General features: G+C 51.0%; 1 protein-coding gene across 12 annotated transcripts in view; it reads left to right on the top strand.

The window, feature by feature from the left end:
- RUBCNL (rubicon like autophagy enhancer) overlaps nt 1-21,968 on the top strand; it is a 49,461-nt gene that overhangs the window by 15,186 nt on the left and 12,307 nt on the right. For 7 of the 12 annotated variants that reach the window (XM_041731119.1, XM_041731117.1, XM_041731120.1 and 4 more), the window contains 6 exons: nt 8,909-9,324; nt 13,746-13,822; nt 14,568-14,778; nt 19,775-19,876; nt 20,399-20,459; nt 21,031-21,163. In XM_041731119.1, the coding sequence (XP_041587053.1) occupies nt 9,009-9,324; nt 13,746-13,822; nt 14,568-14,778; nt 19,775-19,876; nt 20,399-20,459; nt 21,031-21,163 (900 nt within the window). In that variant the 5' untranslated portion in view covers nt 8,909-9,008. Of the gene's footprint in view, nt 1-2,496; nt 7,013-8,908; nt 9,325-9,363; nt 10,350-10,616; nt 10,755-12,689; nt 12,808-13,745; nt 13,823-14,366; nt 14,429-14,567; nt 14,779-19,774; nt 19,877-20,398; nt 20,460-21,030; nt 21,164-21,968 lie in introns of those variants that run through there. The other 5 variants (XM_041731126.1, XM_041731127.1, XM_041731124.1 and 2 more) reach the window with 5 other exon arrangements.

Here is a 21,968-nt window from a genome sequence, read left to right as displayed (position 1 = left end):
ATTTAACAAATTTGTTAATTTGTTTTTTTACTCTTTCTCTGAGAGAGAGAGAGAGAGAACGAGGCAGGGGGTGGGGGTGGTGCAGAGGAAGAAGGAGAATCTCAAGTGCACTCCATGCCGGGGCTCGATCTCATGACCCTGGGATCACGGCCTGAGTGGAAATCAAGGTTAGACGCTTAACCGACTGAGCCACCCGGGTGCCCCTGTTGTTGTTTTAAAAAACTTTTACCTAGGGAGTTTGCTTATGGAAAATTCCAAACTTAAAAGCACAGGGAATAGGACATGTACCCTTCTCCCATTTTCAACAGTTCTCACCATGGCCAGTTGGGTGTCATCCGTATCCCCGGCTGGCTCTTCCCACGGTATGACTTTGCCAGAAATGATTTCTACGTACGTCTGTGTATGTTTCTCAAAGATGGGCACTTAGTCCCACGTAAGCACACTACTGAGCTGCGTTGACTTTGTTTCCCATCTGTACAGTGGGACCCGCACAACCTGCCTGGCGGTGCTGGTCTGAGGACGAGCGTGGCGGTCTGGACGGTCGTGTAGGGTGCGGTGACCAGTGAGTGCCCAGTGACTAGTTGCCATCACACTCATGAAGTCATCTTTACCAGCTCTCGGTTTTTGTGTTTTTTCCTCTTTTCTTTTTCTAGATAGTTCAGTTGTGGCAATTTCACTTCTACTTCCCCTGTCTCCTCCCTGCCTACTTCAGGCGTCTATGTTCTGTGTTCCCTTGATCTACGCTCTGTTTCCCCCGAACTTTCAGTGCCGTTGTGTGCAGCCTGACCTACAGCTGGTGCTCCTCTGATCCCCGCAGCCCACGCGATACCAGCACCCTCTGGGCGCCCTACACATGTATGTATTTATTTATTTTTTGACAGAGCGAGAGAGAGCGAGAGCACAGCAGGGGGAGCCGCAGAGGGAGAGGAAGAAGCAAGCTCCCCACGGAGCAGGGAGCCCGACGTGGGGCTCCATCCCAGGATCCTGGGATCCTGACCTGAGCCGGAGGCAGACGCTTAACCGACTGAGCCACCCAGGCGCCCTTTCCTAGACCTTCTTGAAGGATGACGAAGGGAGCTTCTTCCCATTTCGTTGTATTGGACAACATTATTGAGATTGAGATAGGAGTCACATAACCTACAATTCACCCATTTAAATTGTACGGTGCAGGGGCCCCGGGTGTCTCAGTCAGTGGAGCATCCAACTCTCGGCTTCATTCAGCTTAGGGTCATGAGATCGAGCCCCGCCTAGGGCTCCATGCTCGGCTTGGGGTCTGCTTGGGATTCTCTCTCCCTCTTGCTCTGCTCCTCCCTCCCTCCTCTCAAATAAATACATCTTTTTTTTTTTTAAGTGCTGCTTTTAAAGTGTACAGCTCAGTGGCTCTAGTATATGCAGCAGATATGTGTCCTCATTAGCGCTGAGATCCCCAAAGATGTATCCTGTAGGGCAGCCCGGGTGGCTCAGCGGTTTAGCGCCGCCTGCAGCCTGAGGTGTGATCCTGGAGGCCCAGGATCGAGTCCCACGTCGGGCTCCCTACATGGAGCCTGACTCTCCCTCTGCCTGTCTCTGCCTTTCTCTCTCTCTCTCTCTCTCTGAATAAATAAATAAATAAATCTTAAAAAAAAAAAAAAGATGTATCCTGTATCCTTGAACCGTCATCACTCTTGATGTTCTCATTTCCTCCTTCCCCCCAAAACCCACTAATTTATGTTCTCCCTCTACGGCTTTCCCCATTCTGGACATTTCATTAAAAAAAAAAAAGTACTTATCAGTATGAAATGAAATATCTTTTGGGACGGGCTGTTGGACTACACATATCGTTTTCAGGGCCTGTCGGTGCTGCCACGTGTCTCAGCACTTCACTTCGTATTGCGGCCCAACGACCCTACTGTCACACGCTTTGCTCGCCCCGCGATCAGTCTCTGGACGTGTGGGTGGTTTCCATTTTCCTGCCTATTCTGAATAATGCTGCCGTTCACATTTGTGCACAAGTTCTCGTGTGAACATGTACTTTCACTCTCTCGGGTACGTACCCAGGAGAGGAATTGCTAGGTCAAATGGTAACTGCATGTGTAACTATTGGGGGAACTGCAAGACTGTTTTCTGATATGGCTCCCCATTTGATTTTGCCCAAACATGAGAACCTCGCCATCATTCATGGATAGGTACCTACTCCTACTTTGGGTAAATTTTTGTCTTATTCAGTTGTTTCATATCCACGTAGAGAGGCAATTTTTTGTTTGTTGTGGGGTTTTTTTATATGGAAGGTTTTAAGTAAAACATTAGTTGAGTGGTGGTATGTATTTTTAGGCTGCAAGATGATGTATTGGAAAGGAAGAACAAATTGATATTTTCAGGACTTTTTAAGTTACATAGTATATTAGAAGAGCTGTGCACATATAAAGTTTTTTTTTTTAAGATTTTATTTATTTATTCATGAGAGACACAGAGACAAAGAGGCAGAGATACAGGCAGAGGGGAGAAGCAGACTCCACACAGGGAGCCCGATGCGGGATTCGATCCTGGATCTCCAGGATCATGCCCTGAGCCAAAGGCAGATGCTCAACCGCTGAGCCACCCAGGCATCCCAAGATTTATAAATAAATAGTCCCATATTGGAGATGTATGTACAATGGTTTTGTTTGTTTGTTTTTATGAATAGGTATAATCATAAAATTCCGGGCATTGTGTTCTAAAAACATGGAATCAGATATAGTGGTGTGGTTCTTAATCCTTTGTTTTGCGACAGATCTCATGAGAAAATTCTTAATATGACTTTGCCAATGAAATTAAAAATATCCTAATTTCAGCCCAAATGGCACATGTAAATATCAGTGGAAGGAGCTTTGGATCAGGTGTCAGACTTTTGGTTTTTGTTCTCCTTCTGGTGGTTATTCATGGTGAGGCTTTGGGCAAGTCCCCTAACGTTCTTTATTTCAGTCCCCAAATCAGCATAATAACACCTGAAACATTTCATGGTATCATTGTGTAGAATGAGAGCGGTAAGTGTGACATACTGACATACGCAGTGACCACAGGAAGTTAGTAATTTGTGTATCTTGGGCAACCTTGCGGTTTTATTGGGCAAAGTATCTGGTGTTCCTTGGTCTTTGCCTTTGTTGGGTCTTCCCCTTCTCACCCCACCCATCTGTCATAATTACTTTCTGTCCTTCTGTCCTTCTGACAGCAGACCTTCAAAATTCAGGGTCATTGCCAAAGGTTAAGTTGGTCAGAGAGGAGTCCATATGATGCCACCAGCCCCCATTGCAATATAGCCCTGTTTCCTTCCTGGTGCACGTCGTGTTAGAACAGAGTCCAGCATGTGTTGTGGGTGACATTGGAGCTGTATGAAAATGGCAGGGGACTGATTCCTGGCCACTTGGTGGAACCTGTGGAGCCACTCCATTGGGCATCTTGACGGTTTCTGTGTGACAAGTGATAGTCTGAGTCTGTTGACATCCTCGGGGATGTGAGTCTTGTTTAAAGCGTGAAGGGAAGTAGATACTGAAAGATGGGAAGAGGACTGGGGAACTGCGTTAGCCCCGAATAGCTCACAAGCTGTCTGTTCACTCGCGTTTGCTTATTCCTGAGCATGCTCAGTAAGGCACCACCAAACTGGCGTAAACGAAGTTTACCTTTCCCTTCCACTCTTATTTATGATTTCTATTCTCCAACTTCCTTTATTCTAAGGCAATGATGGACAGAAATCTTGGGTCGTGATCTCTGATTTCTTCTAAAGGTTGACATCTGTTCTTGACTTTCTTTCTTGGGCAACAGAAATAACCAACGGAACCATACTTAGCTACTGATTGCGCATTCCTTCTTGCAGTCATTTTATTCACAAAGAATAAATTTGCTGAGCACCTATTATGTGCCCCTGTCTTGGGTTCTGGGAACAAAGTAGTATATCCAAAGTACAATTTTTTTAAAAAAAAGTTAGGCTCAGGGATTTTACATTCTAGTGGGTGTTAGTCTTTGAGGTTAAATCAAATGCGGATTAGTGCTAAGGAGTAGGGAAACTAGAGGTGGAAAGGGGGAGAGGAAGTACTGGCTGGACAGTTGCTTAGACCTTTAGGGGGACCAAGGAGGCCTCGCTGAGGAGGTAACATTTAAGATGAGTCTTTAGTGCTCCCAGTGATGCATTCAGTTAGTAGTTTTGCTGGGGCGGAGAAAGTCTTAACTCCTAAATCTGACACGTTTGTGCTTATTCATGGAGTGACTCTAAGATTGTTAGGGGCATTAGCAGCTAAAAGCTGCTCCTCTGCCATCAAAGTCCTGGCTGGTTATGGTCTGAAAGACTTTTGTGAGGTCACTATAGAGGTCATGGTGGCTCATGCCCAACTGAGTCATCCACCCCTTTTGCAAAAGTTGTGTCTTTGCCGTTGGCATTGTGGCTCCGAGGTTGTCCTCGTGATGCAGTCATTCTTGACAGAGCCACACTGACTTTGATGGGCAGGGGCCCAACCAGAATGACTTGGCAGGGGGAACCCAGGAGTCTCTCTTTTCATCTAGGACCTTTGCTGCTTCATATATGTTAATTAATAATCTGGCCTGTGCTCACCCTCAACAGGAAACTCCCGATAGAAATGACAGTAAGCTTTGTAATTTGATTTCTCTCCCTTTAAAATGTGTTTGGAAAATGATTTTGCCTTTGTACCTAAGCCTCTGTGATTCAAAAGACCCCACTTGGGAAGAAGCCAACCATTGCTCAGACTCATAGTGCCTACTGCCTATCGGCACCGAGACGTGTGAACGTATGGGTTCGGTCACGGTCTCTCCTCCACCAGAACGTAAACGACTGCGGGGAGCATAGCGCTCATTTTACTCCCGGGCTTCCAAAACAGAAACAAGGCCAGTCATGTAGTAGATGCTCAGCAAACGTTTGTTTAATCGGATAATTAACAAACTACGAGCAAGGCGATAGCAAGCAACACAACGATACGATGGTATCCCATGAATGATCTGTTGCCCCAAAGATCAAGCAATGGTGGTGTTGACCTCTGGGACCAGGGCCTGGACTTGGTTTCTAATCATTGCTCTCTCCTGTGTCAATCTCCCGCTCAGAGAAACTCATGCTCCTTAATGGGTGTCCCACCTGCCTTTTCATCCTCTCTCTGACATGACTCAGTGGTGTCCTTAGACGTGGCTTTGCATCTCGCTGGGCCTATTCCAGCTCTAAAATGCTCTCATTTTGTAACCCAGACAAGCCAACACCTGCCGATTATGTGTGTGAAACAAGAACATCTTTCTAGAAGGAAGTGGAGCAAGCACCTGCTTCTGAAATTACTTTTTAAAAGAAAGTCTGTTTTGCCCAGTGCAGTTAAGTCCGTTCCATATCAGGGAGGATCATAAATAACCTCATTCTTCTTGAACTATTGCCTTTAGTCTGTTTCTTAAAAAAAAAACACGCAGGGATCACCGCTGCGTATCGTTGGTTGGAGGCTGTGCATTTTTTTAATGTGATTTCACATCTGCAATCATCTCCCCCACACAAGGACAGCTATGATATGTAGAGAAACAAGCGTAAAACATGACTTTCAGCTTCATTCTTGTGGAAATAGTGATGTTATCATGAGCTGTGGACTCAGAACTAAAACTGGCAGCTGTAAGAGAAGAAATCTAGTGAAAGAAAAAAAACAACGTGAGCAAGATGTTGGTTGCTGTGTATCTTACGATAGTGAAAAACGGAAAATAAGTTTCTGTCATTAGGAGTCTGGTTAAGTAAATTTTGAGACGTTAATAGTAAAGAAAGTGGTAGGATAGTTAAGAGTGATATACACCCTCAAGACCTTGTTGGGAGAAGAAGATCCATTGCAGATTCTGTCCGGAGTGAGCCCACGTGTATGTATAGAGGATCCCACGTTGTAAGTCTGATCTGGCTGACGTACGTATGTGAATTCCTAGGAAAAGGTTGGGAGGGATAACGTCGTTTCCAACATCATTTCTGGGAATGAGGTGGGATTGGTGGGTTTGTTTGGTGCAGGGTGAGTGCTTCGCTCGTTCTAGGCTTCTGTGTTTTGGGCACTTCATAGTAATGCAGTCGGGGTCCGTGTTTGTGACTACGACACCCCAAAATTATTGGAGAGGAGAAGATGCATGATGAAGAGAAATTGAGGCTCTAGCTGAGATTTGAGGTTTGGAGAAGGAAGACGAAGCGCTTCAGATGAGTTATGGCAATTGCCGCCACACCTCGTGATGTTTGGCGAGAGCGGTGATTTGGGGCGGATGCGTATTGCGTGGTATTGTACGTATCTCAGGGATGTACAGGCGTCACTTCCAAAGGTGTGACCTAGAATGGGAGGCCCCCAAATCAAGAAAACCTAAGGAACCGTAGTACAGTTTTTACATGTACCTTCGTGGGGGTATTTGTAAGCGTTGGGTGAGCAACATGTCCCATCTCTAGGAAACATGAAGGATTCGCTTCTACACCTTGTGTGAACAACTCTCCCACCGTAACAGAACAGCTGTACCCACCACAGAGGTCTTCTCTCCAGCTCATGACGTTATTTCCATTTTGTTGGGTTTGCTCATTCAGTCCGTGAGCTTGGTGAGCTCTCCCCCGCCCCCCAACCCCGTATGTAACTCTGTGGCCTGGCGGAGAACAGACCGGACCCCTGCTCTCATGGAGCTTCTAGGCAGGGGGTGGAGGAGAATGACAGTAAGGAGCTTAAAAAAAAAAAAAAATACCAGGAAGTGAGACTACTCTGATGAAAATTAAGCAAGGTGATGTGATAGCGAGCGGCTAGGAAACTACTTTAAGGAGGTAGTTAGGAAAGAGTTCTTTGAGGAAGTAATTCATCAACCAAAGCATGCAGCAAGGCAGGGAGGAGCCAGATGTGTGCTCAGCAGGAGGAAGAGAGGCGCGGGCCAGAGGGACGGGGACCACACCATCAGGGTGGGCGACAGCTTGTAGGCCGTAAGCGTTGGCCGCGTGGTTGGGGCTTATGGAGGGTGGATGGAGATGAGTGAGAGCGGTCTGCAGGACAGGATCGTGACATGCCTTAGGGACAAGGTAAGGATTTTGGATTTCAGTCCAGATTTGACCAGAAGCCGTCAGGGGGTGTGTGGGTGATGGGGGGGGTCGGGGAGGAACCACACCTGACTTAGGCTTAGAAGAGATTTCTGCGTCCTTCTTGGTTATAAGTTGGCGAGAGTAGAAGCAGGGAGACCCTTTGGGCAGGTGGAAGGAGGCCCAGGTGGGAGAAGATGGTAACCTAGGTGGGATGGCAACTGTAGGGAGGAACTTGCTAATGGATTAGAGAGAGAGAGCGCTAGGGACAGGTAGGATCAGAGACGACTTCCAGAGTTTGGGCTTCAGCAGCCGGCAGGTGTGTTTCCTGAGATGGGAAGACCAGGGAGCACTGGCTTTGGGGGAAATGAGAGTCTGCTTGAATGTGTTAGTTCGTGATGTCCCCTGGATGAGTGTCGGAGAGGCAGCAGGATACGCCAGCCGGAGGTCCCAGGGGAGGCCTGGGTAGGGATAGGGGGCGGGGAGCCCCTGTATACATAATGGGAGTAGTTAAAGCCCTGGGACTGACTGCAAAGTCTCAGCTCACCACCCTGTGGCTCTGCTCCCACCCTTCCGTGGCGCTCCCCTCACCTAAGCCGACTGCTTGCATCTCTGGACCTTCCCCCTTGGACCTTTTTTCTGCTGTTCCCAGTTGCTTGGGTGGGAGCTGTGGAGAGACACGTGCTGGGCCTGTGACTATGGTGACCCGGTGACCCGAGTGCTCCTCCTTTGGTGACCGGAGTGCTCCTCCTTTGAGTAGCTCTCGACCTTTTCATCGGGACTTTTCTTTTCTAGAGCTAAACACTAAGCTTTTAATAGTGAGCAAACTGGGACACCCGGGTGGCTCAGTCGGTTAGGCAGCCGACTCTTGATTTCAGCTCAGATCAGGATCTCGGGGTTGTGAGCTCGAGCCCTGGGTCAGGCTCCGTGCCCGCAGTGGAGATAGAGAGTCTAGATTCACAGTGTGTTCTTGAGCTATGAAAAGCCAGTTACCAATTGCTCTTGCTGCTGTAACTCAGTATTGTAATCTCAGTTACGTAAAACAAACTTTTAGGGCTAGTGGTTGTCCTGTTTCACATGCTGCCGGTCTACTTTGTGGAAATGGACACACAGAGGGACGCCCGGGTGGCTCAGCGGTTGAGCGTCTGCCTTCAGCTCAGGCCGTGACCCCGGGGTCCTGGGATCCAGTCCTGCATGCGGCTCCCAGCGGGGACCTGCTCCTCCCTCGGCCTGTGCCTCTGCCTCTCTCTGTGTGTCTCATGAATGAATAAATAAAATCTTTAAAAAAGAAAAGAAATACACACGCAGACTAAATAAAAGCAAGAAACGATGAAAGTGCACATTTACTTCCAAATGGTATTCCCATTTGGGGCTTGACCTTCAATTTTATTGGAAGAATGCACGGCTTGTTTCATCAGCTGTACCGTCTATGACTCTATCCTGCAAACTTCCATTATTATCTTTAGGCCTTGGAAACCCATTCCCGGGGATCCCCGGGTGGCTCAGCGGTTTAGCACCTGCCTTCAGCTCAGGGTGTGATCCTGGAGACCCGGGATCAAGTCCCCCATCGGGCTCCCGGCATGGAGCCTGCTTCTCCCTGCCTGTGTCTCTGCCTCTATGTCTCTGGGTTTCTCATAAATAAATGAGTGAAATATTAAAAAAAAAAAAAAAAACTCGTTCTATCCCAGTGTCTGTGTTGGCTGCTAGTGTTATTGCTGATTGATTGATGATTGATGCGTTTACCTCCGTCTTGGAAGTCCAAGTGGAATTCACTGTGTTGTGCACTGTCAAGCACAGACCTGTGTGTTTTTTGTTTCTTTTCCTCCCAAGATTTGGAGTGAAGCATCCGGCCGCCGTCCTCTGCGTGTCCAACCATTTCTTGTTTGTTGCCCCTCGCAGGTTCGCTGCTGCCCGGCCCGGCCCGCCGGCCGCGCAGCGAGTTCGAGGCCCGAGTCCGCTAGCCCCGCGGCGCTGACACCTGCAGCCCCGAGCCCGGGAGATGGTGTCGCAGTCGGCAGGACGGCCCGAGGCCCCCGGGGACGCCCGCGGGAGGATGGGCGGGGGCCCCGGCGACCCGGGCGGCCCGCGCAGCTCCCCGCACCCCGAGCGGCCCCGCTGCGCCCCCGACGCCCGGCTGCGGAGGCCCAGGGCCGCCTGGGTGCAGCCGCCGCCCGCGCAGCGCCCGGGGCCGGACTCCGCCCTCCGGCCGGCCTGTCCCCGGGGCAAGGGGGGCCCGGAGCCCCGGGAGCTGCCCCCCGCCCCGCCTGCGCCCCGGACCCAGGGCGGCGCTGCTCCGCGGCCTCCAGCGCTGGAAGGTACGAGCCTCCTGGGTGCGGCCCTGCGGCAGGTGCATCCCGGGGGGGGGGGGGGGGGGTCGCCCCGGGAGGTGCCTGTGCCCTGCCTGCGCCCCGACCCCGCGGCGGCAGGTGCATCCCCGGGGGTGGGGGTGAGGGGGCGCCCCGGGAGGTGCTTGTGCCCCGCCTGCGCCCCGGCCCGCGCGGGAAGGTACGAGGCTCCTAGGTGCGGCCCCGGGCTCCGGCAGGTGCATCCTGGGGGGGCGGGGGGCGCCCCGAGAGGTGCTGTGCCCCGCCTGCACCCCGGCCCGAGGGCGCTGCTGCTCTGTGGCCTCCCGTGCGGGAAGGTACGTGGCTCCTGGGTGCGGGCCGGGCCCCCCGCAACAGGTGCATCCCTGGGGGTGGGGGGGGTGAGGGGGCGCCCCGAGAGGGGCTTGTGCCCCGCCTGCGCCCCGACCCCGCGCGGGAAGGTACGAGGCCCCGCGGCAGCTGCATCCCGGGGGGTGGGGAGGGTTCGCCCCGGGAGGTGCCTGTGCCCTGCCTGCGCCCCGACCCCGCGGCGGCAGGTGCATCCCCGGGGGTGGGGGTGAGGGGGCGCCCCGGGAGGTGCTTGTGCCCCGCCTGCGCCCCGGCCCGCGCGGGAAGGTACGAGGCTCCTAGGTGCGGCCCCGGGCTCCGGCAGGTGCATCCTGGGGGGGCGGGGGGCGCCCCGAGAGGTGCTGTGCCCCGCCTGCACCCCGGCCCGAGGGCGCTGCTGCTCTGTGGCCTCCCGTGCGGGAAGGTACGTGGCTCCAGGGTGCGGCCCGGGCCCCCCCCGCAACAGGTGCATCCCTGGGGGTGGGGGGGAGGGGGGCCCCAGGAGGTGCCTGTGCCCGACCTGCGCCCCCGCCCACGCGGGAAGGTATGTGGCTCCTGGGTGCGGCCCGGCCCCCCCGCAACAGGTGCATCCCTGGGGGTGGGGGGGAGGGGCGCCCCAGGAGGTGCCTGTGCCCGACCTGCGCCCCGGACCCAGGGCGGCGCTGCTCCGTGGCCTCCTGCGCCGGAAGGTACGTGGCTCCAGGGTGCGGCCCGGGCCCCCCGTGGCAGGTGCATCCCCTGGAGCGGTGCGCCCCGGGAGGTGCCCCTGCCCCGCCTGCTGGGTGACTGCGGGGTGACCAGGCGGCGTGGGCCCGCGGGGCTTGGGGCACTGTGGCCCTGGGATGGACGCGAGGCCCCCCCCCCCGCCCCGTCCCATGGCCCTGGGCCCGAAGCCGTGGGACTGCAAAATCAGAAACCCCAAAAAACCCCAAATCGCGATTTCCCCCCACCCAAAGACTGTGGGAGACCTGCGTGGTTAAAGCCGGGCACCCTCGCACTGCTGTGGACGGAGGCTCGGGTCTCCTAAACAAAGAAACAAACAAAACAGCAAAACACAACCCCTGGAATCCCTAAGAGAAGGCACCAAAGAGTCGGTAAATCATCCGCTGCTCTTGTGATTCGTGGCCTTCTAATTCTTTTTAAAGATTTTATTTATTTATTTCTGAGAGACACAGAGAGAGAGAGAGGCAGAGACACAGGTAGGGAGAAGCAGGCTCCATGCAGGGAGCCCGATGTGGGACTCGATCCCGGGACCCTGGGGGTCACGCCCTGGGCAGAAGGCAGGCGCTCAACCGCTGAGCCCTCCAGGCGTCCGAGGCCTTTTTTTTTTTTTTTAAGATTTTATTTATTTATTAATGAGAAAGAGAGAGAGAAGCATGCTCCATGTAGGGAGCCGGATGCGGGACTCGATCCGGGACCCCGGAGTCACACCCCGGGCCTAAGGCAGCTCTACACCTCTGAGCCCCCTGGGCTGCCTTGCGACCTTCTTTCTAATTCTTAACAAAATGTGCCATCCGCACTGCGTTACCGTGTTTCTCTTGGAGCCCTAGCTCAGATTGTCAACGAAGTTTTTTGTCTTTCAAATCAGTTTGAGAGCTGCCCGGGTGTGTGTCTGGCTGTGTTTAGTATTGCTCACTAGCGAGAACCAGCCCTACCCCTTTCCTAAAATAGGAGGGATTTTTTGTTCAATGGGGAAAACTTCTGAATAGTCCAAGATGAGGACAGCCTTTTTTTTATTTTTTAAAGATTTATTTATTTGTTCATGATAGACACACAGAGAGAGATTGACAGAGACACAGGCAGAGGGAGAAGCAGGCTCCATGCAGGGAGCTGGAGCGGGACTCGATCCCAGGACCCCAAGGATCACACCCTGGGCCAAAGGCAGGCGCTAAACCGCTGAGCCACCCAGGGATCCCCGAGGACAGCCTGTAACATGTTATTCATCACTTAAGGATGGTGGATTGTGGACAATCTTAAAATGGGCTAATTTTGAAATAAGAACCAAATCTGAGGGGCGCCTGGGTGGCTCAGTGGGTTAAATGTCTGTCTTCAGTGCAGGTCATGATCCCTGGGTGCTGGGATCGAGCCTGGTATTGGGCTCCCGCTGAGCTGGGAGCTGGGAGCCTGCTCCTGCCTCTCCCTCTGCTCCTCCCCCTGCCCCTGCTCCCTCTCTTTTCTCTCTCACTCTCTCTCTCAAATAAATTAAAATAAAAAAATTTTTTTTGAGCAAAATGCCACACTCTACAGCAAGTGATTCTGCGATTTAAAATTCTCCTGTAGTAGGGGACCCCTGGGTGGCGCAGCGGTTTAGCGCCTGCCTTTGGCCCAGGGCGCGATCCTGGAGACCCGGGATCGAATCCCACATCAGGCTCCCGGTGCATGGAGCCTGCTTCTCCCTCTGCCTATGTCTCTGCCTCTCTCTCTCTCTCTCTCTCTCTCTCTCTCTCTCTGTGACTATCATAAATAAAAAAATAAAATAAAATAAAATTCTCCTGTAGCTTGGTCGTACTCCAGCCCCTTTTGTCCCAAGACGCTAACCCCCAGCAACTTCTCTAAGTACCTTAAAAAAAAAAAAATCACTCCATGTCAAATTTGGTTGGGGGATTCAGCCCATGGGACTAAAAAAATAAAAACAAAAAAAAACAAAAAAGGAAGTCCCCGACGGTCTGGTCTTTGTTGTGGGACAGCAATGCAAAGAGCAGGCCTTTTGTACTAGGATACAGGATTTCCCCCCATTTTCCCCACTGGGTCACCAACCACAGCAGCAGGGTTAGTCCTTTTCTAGAAAATATGATAGAGCAAGACCCCCCACCCGCTCCCTCAGCCGAGAAGCGTTTCCCGAGGCCCGAGGACACTTTGCCACAGTTCCTGGCGTTTGCAGAGGCGCCCATTCCCATTCCCAGTCTCCTCCAACCTCCTAATTGGGAACTATCCAGTTTAAGGGGTGAGGACCTTTTAGTGCAGAGGCCGGATCGGCTGGTGTCCACCCTGTTGGCATCTTCTCGGTCCCTTTTTCCATCTCTGCTCAGGGTTCAAAGTCCATGGCCTGCGGGCCCAAGCCAGCCGGTCCCCTGATCTGACAAATACAAGCTTTGTGTCGCTGTAGCTGCTTGTCACCCTCAGGACAGAACTGCGTGGCGGCAACAGGTGGGCCTCACTCAGGTCCTATACTGGTGGCTACAGAGTCCTCAGGAGAAGTGTGCCCGCCCCATGCGGATTCTGCAGCCCAGAGATGCAGGGTCTGGGGGGGACGGTCACTGTCTTGAAGCCGGGGCCAGGGCCGGGGGATCCAGCTGGCCCCTCTGCCGCTCGCCCTGAGAGCTGCGTCATCCACGGAGCCACCTGCAGCGTTTTGGTCCCAGGAAGCGGGTTGGAGCAGCTCAGCCCTCGGGGGGCGCTCGCAGGAACCTGTTGCCTGACACCTGCAAGAAGAAGTCACACACGGCAGGGGGCGTTTTTGTTTGGGGGCGTTTTTGTCTCGATGGCCTTGACTGCCAGGAAGGGAGCGGCTTCGGGGTGCAGAGGCTTCGGGGTGCAGAGCACGGGAGTCAGCTGGACGTACCCTCTGCGGTTTCTTCTTGCTTTGGGCTGGAGGAAGAGCATTTTAGAGAAGCACTTCACGTGGGCCTTTTGCAGACAGACTTGTCTCCCTAAACAAGAAGTTTCAGGTCCGGTGCAGCGCCCGGGAGGAGGGATCCCACGACCCTTAGGGCCCTGCTTCTAGGCTGTTCCTTCTTGCCCTTCTCCACCTCGTGTAGGGAGTTTCCACAATCCTCTTCTCTTTCTACCCTCTTGGCCTCCTCATGGGTCTCCTCCGTCTCCCATCCCTTCTCTGAAGAGTCCCTCCAAGTTGCTCCAAGAGGTTAGAAATGATCCCTGGGTGCTGGGATCATTGTTCGGGCAGTATCTGCGATGCCTACCACCAACCACCAGAAGGATCTGTCTTCTTCTGGCATCCTAATTTATTCTAGAATTGTGCTCATTAAAAAATTTTTTTTCAAAGACCACTGCCTACAATTGTTTGGTTTTCTTAGGATTCTTTGAACTTCTTTTTCTCCTTTTTTAATAACTTGCTGCCTTGGCAGGTGCTGTGCAAGTCAGTGGAAGAACCTTGAATCCCTTCTCACCAGAGGCATTCCTGCTCCCTGTCGATGTTGAAAAGGTGAACACATCTTTCTCTCTTCTTTTCTTTTTTTTTTTTTTTAATTTTTTATTTATTTATGATAGTCACAGAGAGAGAGAGAGAGGCAGAGATACAGGCGGAGGGAGAAGCAGGCTCCATGCACCGGGAGCCTGATGTGGGATTCGATCCCGGGTCTCCAGGATCGCGCCCTGGGCCAAAGGCAGGCGCCAAACCGCTGCGCCACCCAGGGATCCCTCTTCTTTTCTTTTTCTTTTTTCTTTTTTTTCTTTTTTTCTTTTTCTTCTTCTTTTTTTTTTTTAACCACAGAGGGTGTTAATTCCATAGAATTAACAGCATTAACAGCTGTACTGTTCTGATTTAAATCTGGAAACTTCACTTGATGAAGCGTGGCACGTAGGCTTCCTTCCAGCCTTTGGCAGGAGCATAAGCTAAGGCGGGCTCTGAGTCAGTGCGCTCAGCTGGGCAGGTTTCCATGACTGACGTCTACCCCCCGGGCCACTGCCAACCCCGGGGGTCATTTTCCATCACGAGAAATCCAGCGTGGGCTGTCTGTTGGTCGCAGGGGGCTAAACTGTGTCTGGAAGATATGGGCCGTCCTTCCGATGATGACCTGTGGTCCCTCAGGTAAATGGACATTTCTGTTTCCGTGCATTGGCTCCACTTAGATGTAGCCTCTTGATTTTTCAACCCAATACACCCTCCGTGGAAAACAGGCGATCACGCTTGTGAGTATTTTAACTGATACTTTTCTTTTTCCCTGCAGGAAAACGCCCACTTCTACGTTGCGGATATGATTATAGCGGCAATGGAGAAGGTCAAGTACGCCATCCTGAGTCAGCAGCACCCAGACCCCTGGGGTGAGGAAGAGGCCAGGGGGGCACCCGGCAGTGGTCACGCTGATGCTGAGACGACCTTCTATAGCAACATGAAGCAAGGATCTGGGTCTTCCAACTCTTCTGACAGCGGCTATGAAGGCAAGTGGGGGCAAATCAGGGGAACTCTATGCTGTGTTCTGTGCTTACGTCTCTTCCGGGCATGTCCCAAAGTAGATCTTCATATCCTTTGTCTAAAAGGTCCTGAATAACCATTATCCTCGCCATTTTTGCCTTTGGGATTTGGCCTTGGTTGTCATCATGTTCCACTCGGTTGGTACATCAATATGTTTGGTTTGGGTTTTTTTCCCCCTTCGACTCCATTGTACTTTCTCCTTGGCAGTGGCTGATGGTTTCCCTGTTCCTCTGTTTTCTGTCACCTGGCCGTCCCCCAGCTCTTCTCACACATTGCTTCTTTTCCCGAGGACTCCTCTGTCCTTCATCCCACAAACCAGGAGCCCGAGGGGCTGGGTGATGGGTATCAATGGGGGCAACACGCCGTGCTCCTTCCTTGCAGGAGCATCCCTGTGGGGATGCAGGAGTGGAGGCTGAGGACGCCATATGGGGTCCCCAGGGTAGCAGAGGCAGCCCCCCCCCCACTGTAGGCCCCAGAGTGGGAGGAGCAGGCTTCATCCTGGGAACTGGGGAGTCCCTCCTGGAAGAGAGGGTCCCTAAGCTGAGAACTGCAGGTAGCATTTGCCCTTCCTAAGTGGGAGCCCTGCTCCGGCCCTCGGAGCTTCGTCTGTACTCACGTCCCAGGAGATGTTCTGCACCGGGGTGTCTGCCCAGGATTCCGTCTCCCTCGGAACCTCCCAAATCTGTTTCCCCTCCTGCCCGTCTCCTAACAAGTGCTTGCTCCACGCGGCGGGGACCTGCTCGCCACGTTTACCTGGTTGGCAGGCAGTAACGAACTTAACATTGTCTCAACTAGTCATCTGTTCCTCCCTCCCAACCCCTTTCTTACCAAAAGAAAAAAGATGAAAAACTAAAGTTTGCTTTTCCTCTTGGCTTCCTTGACCAAGCGTCTTCCTCAGGAGCTTCTCAGTAATGAGGGGAGAACTCACTCCAGCTCCCACCATAGAGCATGACGCCTGGCACCAGATCCATGCACAATAGCTGGCTGTTGAATGCACCACCTAGCTCAGAGTGAAAGGGAAGTTCGTTTTATTTTATTTTATTTTATTTTATTTTATTTTATTTTTTAAAGATTTTATTGATTTATTCATGAGAGATGCACACACAGAGAGAGACACAGGCAGAGGGAGAAGCAGGCTCCATGCAGGGAGCCCGATGCAGGACTTGATCCCGGGACTCCCATGTCCTGGGCTGAAGGCAGACTCTAAACCGCTAAGCCACCCAGGCATCCCAGGAAGTTTTGTTTTGTTTTGTTTTGTTTTGTTTTACAGGATACAGAGCATCCTCCCCCAACCCAGTGGTGGGAAACACAGGGCTGACCAGTATAGAGGACCTGCCCTTTCTGGGGCTTTGTGGCCTCTTTCGCCTTGTGCGATGACTTCATTCTCCTTTCCTGCAGCCTGACTTCCTCTCCCCATGCCCTCCACGCCCCACAGCATCTGGCCTGGGCTCTGCAGCTCTGCAGTCCTCCTGAGTGCCCGGCCAGGGCTGCGCAGCCCAACCCAGGCACACGGGACCCCAGGTCCAGGTCCCAGGGAGGAGCACCTGCCGTGGAGAACATCTCCCAGGGCATGAACATAGCGAGCACCTGCTAGTTCTGCGCTCTTATCTTTAACTCTTTTTGGGGGGTGGGGGGTTGGCCTGTGTCCTGGCCCCATTTCTAGTGAACACATCAGCCCTGACTTCTCAGTAATGGTGACATCCCCTCCCTCCGGTCCCTGTTCCTGCCCTTGAGCTGCACCATCGCCGCAGCCTCCGGCCGGTCATTCTACAAAAAGTACATTCAGGTCCTCACGATGCATTTGCTGCCTTTAATTTTTCTCTTGACTTGCGGCCTCTCTCCTTTCATCGATCCCACACACATCTGTCCTCCTAGAACAGCTTCCGCGCCTCTCAAATGGCCTGTCGAGTTTGTGCCACGTTTTATCCTGGGACTTTTAGGCCTGCGGGCTGCAGCTTTCCAACGGGCATCTCCTGATTTCCCCAGGTTGTCCCTCAGATACCCTAGTCTGGTAAACTTGCCTGCAGACGAGCCTCTGCCCCCCACCCTCTGCTTTGGCTAGGCTCCCTGGAATGCTGGGTCCCCGGGAACTTCACATGAGCTCCTTCATTCTCCCCATTCTTTGAAAGCAGTCTCCTGCCACCAGCACCGAGACAGGCTCCCAGATTCGCATCACAAGACAGGGGCACCATTCATGTGAAATTAAGTGTAAGTTGTGCTCCACAATGCTCTATGATTGTCTGTGTGTGCGCCCCACCGCCCCCTGGAGTTGTGCAAGGTGGAGCCGCCCTGCCTTCTGAAGGCCCATGGCACGCACCTCTGTTTCCTGACGGTGGGTGATGTGCGTCGGGGTCTCAGCTCCCTTACAAGGTGTTAAGCTCTTGGATGGACAAGTATTTGTTCCCATTTGAATTTCCCTTCTGCACAGTAGTACCTTGCCTGAGATGGTATTTCATAAATATTTCTTGAAATGCTAGCTGAGTTTATTTATTTATTTATTTATTTATTTATTTATTTATTTATTTATTTTAAGATTTCATTTATTTGAGAGAGACAGAGCATAAATAAGCAGGGAGAGCGGCAGGCAGAGGGAGAGGGAGTAGCAGACTCCCAGCTGAGCTGGGAGCCCGACAGGGGCTGGGGGGCTCCATCCCAGGACCCCAGGATCGTGACCTGAGCTGAAGGCAGATGCTTAACCCACTGAGCCACCCAGGTGCCTCTGAATATTTTAAATATGAATATAAATATGTTAAATGAAATCTCAAAAATATTTCTATTGCCCCAATAAAAAAAAATATGCATCTTTTATTAAGTCTCTCTCTTGGGACATTAGCTTTTTAGTAGTAGCTTTTCTCCTCTGGGGTAGGTCAGCATACTTCAAGTTGCAGGGTGGTCTTGAGAGCATTTGAAAACGAATGAAAAAAAGAATGGAAAGTGTCAGCATTCACCTCACCTAGAGGAGGCAATGTGTCCTGGAACTTTTTTGTTTGTTTGTTTAATCGGTGAAATATATTTTTGTGTTTGTACTGAGTTGCAATGTGAATGCATGTTCCTGTGGATCATGGTCAAAAGAGTGTGGGGAACACACAGGTAGGGTGACGTTGCCCCTGTTTTGCCCGGGAGAAAATCAATGTTGAGAAGCTGATTGTCCATGGTCACCTCGCTAGGATGGGGCAGTGTGGTGGTGGTTTTTTTTTTTTTAATTTTTTTTTTTTTAAAGATTTCTCTATTTATCTTAGAAAGAGAGAGAGAGCATGAGCAGGAGGGGCAGAGAGAGAGAGGGAGAGAGAACCCCAAGCCGACCCCTCACTGAGCACACGGAGCCAGACACGGGGCTCGAACCCAAGACCCTGAGATCATGACCTGAGCTGGCTCCAAGGATCGAGTCAGACACTTAACTGACCGCACCACCCAGGCAGTGCTGTTTTAAGCCCTGGCCAGTCCCTTCTGAAGCCCATTTGTGTAACCTGTGGCCTAGAATATTTCCCTAAACGACTGTATCCACTTCTCTGTGTTTTTCTTTTTTTTTTAATTAATTAATTATTTATTTATTTGTGTATGTTTTTTTTGTGTGTGTGTGTTTCTCTTAAACTTAATCATGTGAGTACAGTTTCATAGTGATTATGTACTCGTATTACTGTAATTCCATTAATAATATGATCATATCATATTAACACTATTTCATAACCAGTTTTCCAAGTTGCTACAGTTTTCACATGTTTCCACGATGGTGTTTCTTGAGTTCATAACGTGATTTGCAAAATTAACTTACCAATATTTGGCACGTAGGTGGCTTTCCATATTTTAATATTTAAATGGACTGCCAATAGTTCCTTTACGATCAAAGCCCACCTTTTTCAGCTTTTTAACTTTCTTTTCTTTTTTTTTAAGATTTTATTTATTTATTCATAGAGACAGAGAGAGGGGCGGGGGGGCAGAGACACAGGCAGAGGGAGAAGCAGGCTCCATGCAGGGAGCCTGACGTGGGACTTGATCCCAGGTCTCCAGGATCAGGCCCTGGGCTGAAGGCGGTGCTAAACCACTGAGCCACCCGGGCGTCCCTTAATTTTGTTTTTAATGATATTCTTAGGATAAATTCCAAGACTAGCATTTGGGATAGAAAAACCTAGACGTATTGGAAGTAGTTTCCTAGGGTTGCTGGAGCAAAATACCACAAACCAGGTGGCTGAAAACAACAGAAAATGTATCTTCTCTCACTTGGGGAGTCCAGAAGTCAGCAATGAAGTTGTTGGAGGGGTTGGTTCCTTCTGGAGGCTCTGAGGGAGAACCCGTCCCATGGCTCTCCTGGCTTCGGGTGGTTGCCCATGGTCGTTGGGCATCCTAGGCTTATAGACGTGTCACTCCCGTCTCTGCCTCCATCTCACAGGGCCTTCTCTCTGGAGATCAGTGTCTGTGTCCAAATTTCCCTCTTTTCATAATTCCCTCTTTCTAATCTAACCAGTCATGTTGGATTTAGGGCCCACCCTCATCCAGTATGACCTCAGCTCAACAGGATCACCTCTGCCAAGGGGCTAATTCCACATAAGGTCACATGCACAGGCTCTGGGTGGATATGAATTTCGGGAGGACTCTCTTCAACCCTCTATGTCGCCTCTACCCTTTGCCTCACCGTGAGGCTGATTTTTTACCCTCTTTCATTCTTTTTTAACCTTCGTATCATGGAAAATTTCAAACACGCCTAAAAGCCGGCCGCTCACTCTTCTGAAGGCCTCCTCGTCACAGATCCTCATCCATCTGTTTCGCTTAATCACAGCGAATGTAAGAACAACACAAAAATAGCTCCCTGCATTTTTGAATTCTCAAAACTGGGTTTTAAAACTCTTTGAAAGTAAACTCTTGGCCCATTTTATTCCCCAGTTTCTGGTTAGTTGGATGTGACAGGTGGTACAGTTTTTCTTTTTTTTTTCTTGTTGATGGAACCCCCTTCCTCTCTTGTTCTAGGTTGTGCTGTGTTACAGGGCAGCCCGGTGGCTGGGACACCCACTTACGGTGACGTTCTCAAAGAAGCCTGTAAATGTGACTTTGATGACTTTGTTGTCGTAGGTAAGATTTGGAAACTCACCAGCCGTGACTCGTAACCCCCCCCACCTCCTGCTACACACACACACACGTGTTGACGTGCATCACATGCCATCCCACATTATAGTGGCTTTCAAAGGAACTTCTCCCAGGATCAGATTATGTCCCTGATTTAAGAAAAAAAAAAAAGTGTCCTTCTTATTTCAAATGTCTCGATGATCGATCTTTCTCATCTCACAGAATTGAACACAAAAGCAGATACTTAAAAAAAAAAAAAAAAAGCAGATACTCCTTGTAGTCTGAGATCTGTCTGGCCTCTCAGTTACGTTTGGGTGGAATTCCGGGAGGGCGTATTTTGAAATGCCATTTTCGGTCATTAGCTGTACTTTCTCATAATAGAAACCCAAAGAACCTGAAGTACGGAGATGCTGAGTAACTCGTTCTTTCTGCGGTGCAGGGATTTATTTTTGTAGTCTTACAAAATCGAGTATGAGTAAGCGAAACAGACGGACAGATTTTAATGCCCTTTCTTCTATTTGCTTGCAGAACTTGGTGAGTTTAGCAATATCACAGAAACCTGTGGATGCTCCTGCAGCTCTTCCAAGAGGTATCTCTCTCCCGTGTCCACCTGGGCCGGGACCCCTGGGCCGTGACCTCTGAGGCACTGTGAATGCCCAACCTCTGACATCTCAGACCGAGTTCAGCCAGTTCCGATGACAGGGATTACTCTTTAGCAATGGAACAATCACCGCTATAATTTTTACAGAGTTTAAGAGGCCTTTATATACATTCTCATTTAATCAGGCGGGGGCGGGGGGTTGGGGGTTAACTCCCATTTTATAAGTGTGGAAACTGAGGCTCAGATTAAATGTGCCTCGGGACACAGTGCTGCTAAATGAGCAGAGGTGGGACTTGAATTCAAGGCCGAAGGCTCCAAATCCAGTGCTCTTCTTACCACATTTCCCAGTCTCGGTACCCTCAATACCTAAATGAAAGCTGCTCTGTTGAGCACGGGGCAATTGTGTTGAGTAAGACAACCAGTGGATGGTTGGTGCATGCTGCCTCATGTGACACCCCTTCCGAGTTTTTGGAGCGGGAAAGAGAGTTGAAAACCTGAAGACCCATAACATACTCCTCGCGAATATAGTTTTCCACTTTCTGCATCCCTTACCTTTCAGTATCGTTTATGAGCCAGACTTCAATTCCGCTGAGCTAATAGCCAAAGAGTTGTACCGAGTATTCCAGAAGTGCTGGATGTGGTCAGAAGTTCATCATCAGCTGGAAGGTTCTCCCAATGCTGGTGGCTCCATAGTAAGTATCAAAAGAAATGGGCCTTGAATCGAAAGTTCCTAAGTTCTCATTTTGCCTGCTGTTCCCTTCAGACATTTATGCGTTTCCCCTGTTTGGTCACCGGGTGTTGGGGGAGACAGGAACAGATGGATGGATCTGGCATTTATTGAGGGTGGATTATTCTCCCCGAGAATTCAGCATTTTGCATTTTCTTTCTCACAAATATCCTACTGAGTAGATGTTAGAGCGTTAGTCCCAGCACCTGGGGGGGGCCTGGTCAGGGGAAGAGCAGGAGCCCACCCAGCCTGGTCCTTTGGGGAGCACTCTGCCCCCTGACAGCGGGGAGCCCACCGCGGGGAGAGGACTTTGCAGCAAAGCCAGGACTGGGGTAGGAGAAAAGCACTCTGCACGTGGCAGAGGAGTGGTTCATTTTCTCGGGGGACTTGGGAAGGCCAACTGGAGATCTCAGGACTTGAGAAATGGTAGCAGGTAGAAACACGTGGAAGGGGATCTTGGCTAAGGGCAGCTGCGGCAAAAGTGACGGGGAGGAGGGCACCTGGCGTTATTTGTTGAGCAGGGCGGCTTGGTGTGGGGGTGACACGTGTTTGTGTGTATCTGTGTTGGGGTGAGGGGGGTTGATCTTCCTGGGAGGTTGGGTTTGAAGATGGTCAAATTGTGGAGGACATAAAATGCTAATTCGAGGAGTTTGCATTTTATTTTATTTTTAACAAAATATTTTATTTATTTATGGGAAACACACAGAGAGAGGCAGAGTCACAGGCAGAGGGAGAAGCAGGCTCCATGTGGGGAGCCTGATGTGGGACTC

Source organism: Vulpes lagopus, chromosome 16 (assembly GCF_018345385.1).
Source record: "Vulpes lagopus strain Blue_001 chromosome 16, ASM1834538v1, whole genome shotgun sequence".
Taxonomy (NCBI): Eukaryota; Metazoa; Chordata; class Mammalia; order Carnivora; family Canidae; genus Vulpes; species Vulpes lagopus.
This window is presented reverse-complemented; position numbering and strand designations above follow the sequence as displayed.